We start from the raw sequence: 5,000 nt of genomic DNA on the forward strand, positions 1-5,000 counted from the left end.
TCGATCACACACACTTTTGTTAGTCATAAAGATCCTAAGAGATATATATTGTGCTTTTATGACTCATCCGGTCATTTGCAACCATATTTCAATGATAAAATCGCTATCCTTCATTTACATATTAGCATATACCCCCTAAGTCGTTTCGGTATATGCAACATATAGTGTATGAATAACTATTTCTATCTACCTGTCTATATGTTCATCTATCTATCATACATGCGTGAACAATTGAACACTGACGCATACAGACATACACACATGCATACACACAAGAATTAATCATACATCCGAAAAAAACATAAACACACACACACACACTCTCTCTCACACACACACACACACACAAACACACACACACACACACCACACACACACACACACACACACACACACACACACACACACATACACACACACACACGATTGACAGATGCAGAAATTATTGCTGAATTCTCAAATATTAAATAATGCAGTTATAGTCCATAAGATATTTTTTGTTTACGTGTTGCGTTATGCAGTTGCTTTCAATAATCTCATCGGGATTCTTTACATTACTTTAATTGTCCATGTTGATATGCTATATGCAATTTGAGCAATACATGAACTAACGATCAAAGCCGCAAACATTTCGCATTTTTAGAAAATATTTATCGATTGATTTTATTAACAATTATATTTTTCCCTCTTCCCTCCAGGTGTCTCGTGGCGTTGTTTTCTTCCCGGGAACCAGGCCGGGTGGTAACTCAGACGGGGGAAATTTCCCCGCAACTGGGGGAAGTTTTCCGTCAGGTGGGGGAAATTTCCCGTCTGGTGGGGGGAGTTTTCCGTCAGGTGGGGGAAATTTTCCGTCAGGTGGGGGAAGTTTTCCGTCAACAGATTTCTTTCCTCCGCTTGGTAGCAACTTCCCCATCCAGGGTGAGCATAGCCTTATAAAGCAAAAAAAAAAAAAAAAAACACTGAAAAAATAATACATAATTCTTAAATTTTGTTTGAAGGAATGATGTCTTATTTCTTATATAACTTCTAATTTCATTTTTTTGTCTGTCTGCGTTTGTTAGTCTGTCTGTATGTCTGTATCTATGTCTGATTCCATCTGCTTATCTGTCTGTTTAACTGTCTGATTCCGTCTGCTTATATGTCTGTTTGTCTGTCTGACTGCCAATCTTTCTGTCTGCCTTTCTGTTTTTCTCTGTCTATCTCTGTCTATCTGTCTGTCTGCTTTTCTCTCACTCTCTCTCTCTCTCCCACCACACCCTTAAACCCCCAACCCTCCAAGCTCTTAACGAAACGTTTTACCCATCAACCCATCCATCTTCGTCATCACATACGGATACCCAAAGACAACAAACGTTTCCCAACCCCCTCATCCCTTCTCTGTCCCCTGTGCAGGGCAAACGTTTTTTGTGCCCTGTGATTCGCAAGTCGAGGTCTTTCCTGGCGTATCCTACAGCATAAGGAGTCCTGGGTATCCTTCTCCTTCGCCTCCTTGGACACTCTGCCGATGGTACTTCTATGTAAGTGTGAGAAGGTTGAGTTTCTTTTACTGTCGTCTTTATTATTATTAATGTTATTGTTTTTACTGTCATATCAGTTTTATTATTTTTATTGTTATTACTGTTATTACTTCTTCATTATGATTGTTATTGTTATTATTATTATTGTTATTATAATAATAACAATTTCTATTATCATCATTATTATTATTAGTTATTATCATTACTATTATTATTAATATTGTTATTATAATCAATATTTAAAATATTATTATTAGTCAAAATCACAGCTACCACCACTTCTACTGCAACAACAATTACACACATGCATACATACACACAACACACACAACACACACACAACACACACACGTACACACACAACACACACACAACACACACACACACAAAACACACACACTACCATTACCCTCGCTACCACCCCTACCACTAATAATTTCCAAACTCTTTGCTTCACTCCAAGACCCGGGATGTTTCGCGACGTTTGGCGATCACTTGCCAGGACTTCTCCCTGCCAGCCTCGTCTGACTGCAGGACCGGGTCTTTTCTAGCCATCGATTCTGGCAATAATGCGTATCAGTGGTCAGTGTTGCGGTTTTTACGTGTTTTAATTTTTGCGTGTGACTGATAAGTGTTTGGGTGATTTTTTTGTTTGTATTTTGTATTTTTTTTTTGCATTTTTTATATATATTTTTAAAACTAATTTTCTTTTATTAAAAAAAAAAAGAATTTTGTTTTCTTTCTTTTCATTTTTTCCCCTGCGTGTTTTCCTTCTCCTTTTCTCTATTCCGTTTGCATAGCTATTTTCTTTAATTTTTCCTTTTTTTTTCCCTTTGTCCTCTTCATTCTTATTGTTATTGTTTTTTTTTTCTTATACGAATTCAGAATTTCGCTTTTCTTCTTCACTTCACCTCTTCGCTTCTTTCTTGTTCTTTTCTGTCTCTTCCAGATATATGGATGCCAAAAAATGATCAGGTTAAGTATATTTAGTTTAAAACTTATATTATACAGTACTGTTAAGAGTGATTTTTTTTCATTTGTTGATGAAACGGCAAAAAGACATTACACAAAATACCCAGCAATCGTATAGTATATTTATCATTGTTATTATTACTGTTATTATAATCATCCTCATCATCATCCTCATCGTCATCATTATCATTATTATCATTATCATTATCATCATTACCACCATCATTACCATCATCATTACCATCATTATCATTACAACATCATAACTAACATCAATACTATTACCCCTAGTATTACCCATACCCTCTTATCAAAATCACCTCTCCTTCCCCTCCTGCAACAGGTTCTGCGGTGAGAACGGACCTCAAAACGTAGCCTCAACATCCAACATCCTGGAGGTGGTCTTCTGGAGCAGCTGGGTCACCTCCGCCGCCTCCAAGGGGATCAGCTGCACGGTGGGAATCGCTTCCGCCGCTACTGCTTCTCGCGTCTGTAGTGAGTTTGGGGTTCGATCCTGTTTGAGTACGCGGTGAGATGCTTTTTTTTATTTTATCATTATTGTTATTTTTTAAAACTTTAAGGAATTTAAGTTGTTTAAGTTTGGGTATAGATATGTGTTGTTTGGGTATTGTTTTTTTTTCAAGTATCTATATTTCTGTTTATTTACGTGTCTATTCATCTGCCTATTTATACTTATATAGTTGCATACACAGAGAGCGAACTATGTATATATATATATGTATATATATATATATATATATATATATATATATATATATATATATATATATATAGATAGATAGATAGATAGATAGATAGATAGATAGATAGATAGATAGATAGATAGATAGACAGATAGACAGATAGAGAGAGAGAGAGAGAGAGAGAGAGAGAGAGAGAGAGAGAGAGAGAGAAAGAGGCAGAGAGAGAGAGAGGGCAGAGAGAGAGAGAGAGGCAGAGAGAGAGAGAGAGAGAGAGAGAGAGAGGGGAAGATCCTCCACTGGCCACGCCAACCCACCCCTCTCTCCCCCCAGGGTGCGGCCAGCGTGGTACGAACAACCGTATAGTGAGTGGACTGGAAACCAACAGGGTGGTGGGTGGAGTGGATGCCCGTCTGCATGAGTTCCCTTGGCAAGTGCTGCTGATTCTGCCCGAAAACAGATTCTGTGGCGGCGTCCTCATCAACGAACTCTTCGTCCTCACGGCCGCCCACTGCATACGCCCGTGAGTATGTGTGGAATCCTCGGCGAAGTGATTGGCTTGTCATGCGCTCTTGGCTCTCTCTCATTCCTCTCTCTTCGTTTCATTACCTTACCTGGAATTGCGATTTATACATGATTTAAGACCTCATAAGAAAAGGTAAAAAAAAAAGAAATAAAAAACTGAAACCAACCTCAACAAGCAACATAAATAATGAAATAGAATAGATAGAATAGTATCCCATGAAAAGACAAACCCAACACGAACGCTTGCCCTTGCCGGCCCCGCCCCCCGCCAGACCGGCCCTCTCAGGAACCGCCCTCCCCGAAGTGGTGGTCGGCGAGCACGACCGATCACGAGCCGACGAGACCGCGTCCACCAGGAGGCTCTCCGTCTCGAGGGTGATCGTGCACGAGAACTACAACGCCTCGGCCTCCAGCGAGAACGACATCGGCCTCGTGCAGCTAGCCTCCGCCCTCGACTTCACGGCTACTTGGCCCGACGTCGCCCCTGCGTGCCCCCCCGACGCCCTCAGCGCCTACGACAACGCCACCGTCACCGTCGCAGGGTAATGTTGCTTCCGTTGCTTCGGCTAGTTTTTCTTGACAGATGATCATGTGTGCATAATATATATCCAAAGAAAGAAAGAAAAAAATCATATATACTGTATTTTCTATTCTTATTTTCCCCATTCATATCCTCACCCGTACCATCATCATTGCCAGGTGGGGTTACCTAAGTTACCCCACGAATCCGACGTTGCCAAGGGTCCTGCAGAGGGTGGACGTCCAGACGGTGCCCGTGAGTGAGTGCATGACGCAATATAAAAAGGGAAAAGTGACGAGCAATATGATCTGTGCGTCGGCTCCAGGGAAGGACGCGTGTTTTGTGAGTTTCTGTTTACAATTATTTATTTGTTTATTTATTTGTTTATTATTATTGTTATTTTACATTTCTTGGAGGGAGGTATTCGATTGCAACCCTCCCCCCTCACTCACCCCCGCCCCCCTCTCCCCTTGGCAGAGCGACAGCGGGGGCCCCCTGATGGTGCAGCAGAACGACCACTGGGCGGTGGTCGGCATCGTCTCCTTCGGGCCAAACGCCTGCGCTCAGCCTGGCGTCGCGGGCGTTTACACGAGGGTGGGAAGTGAGTTTTTTTTATTGTCTGTTTAATGTGCGTTATTTTACGTCTTGGGGTCGTTTTCGATTTTTTATTTTTTATTTTATTTTTTTATCTGTTTACTGTGTGTGTTATATTTTTGTTTGTTCGTTTTGGGTTCGTTTTCGAGTTTTTTTTTCTGTTTACTGTGT

At 40.8% G+C, this 5,000-nt stretch overlaps 1 protein-coding gene across 1 annotated transcript in view; it reads left to right on the top strand.

The window, feature by feature from the left end:
• The window catches only part of LOC119583490 (venom serine protease-like), a 10,012-nt gene that overhangs the window by 3,801 nt on the left and 1,211 nt on the right, over nt 1–5,000 (top strand). The window contains exons 3-10 of the mRNA XM_037931999.1: nt 699–918; nt 1,393–1,517; nt 1,981–2,099; nt 2,833–2,984; nt 3,524–3,713; nt 3,988–4,257; nt 4,415–4,577; nt 4,713–4,836. Coding sequence (XP_037787927.1) covers nt 699–918; nt 1,393–1,517; nt 1,981–2,099; nt 2,833–2,984; nt 3,524–3,713; nt 3,988–4,257; nt 4,415–4,577; nt 4,713–4,836 — 1,363 coding nt within the window. The remainder of the gene's footprint in view (nt 1–698; nt 919–1,392; nt 1,518–1,980; nt 2,100–2,832; nt 2,985–3,523; nt 3,714–3,987; nt 4,258–4,414; nt 4,578–4,712; nt 4,837–5,000) is intronic.

This window comes from Penaeus monodon, chromosome 17 (genome assembly GCF_015228065.2).
Source record: "Penaeus monodon isolate SGIC_2016 chromosome 17, NSTDA_Pmon_1, whole genome shotgun sequence".
Taxonomy (NCBI): domain Eukaryota; kingdom Metazoa; phylum Arthropoda; class Malacostraca; order Decapoda; family Penaeidae; genus Penaeus; species Penaeus monodon.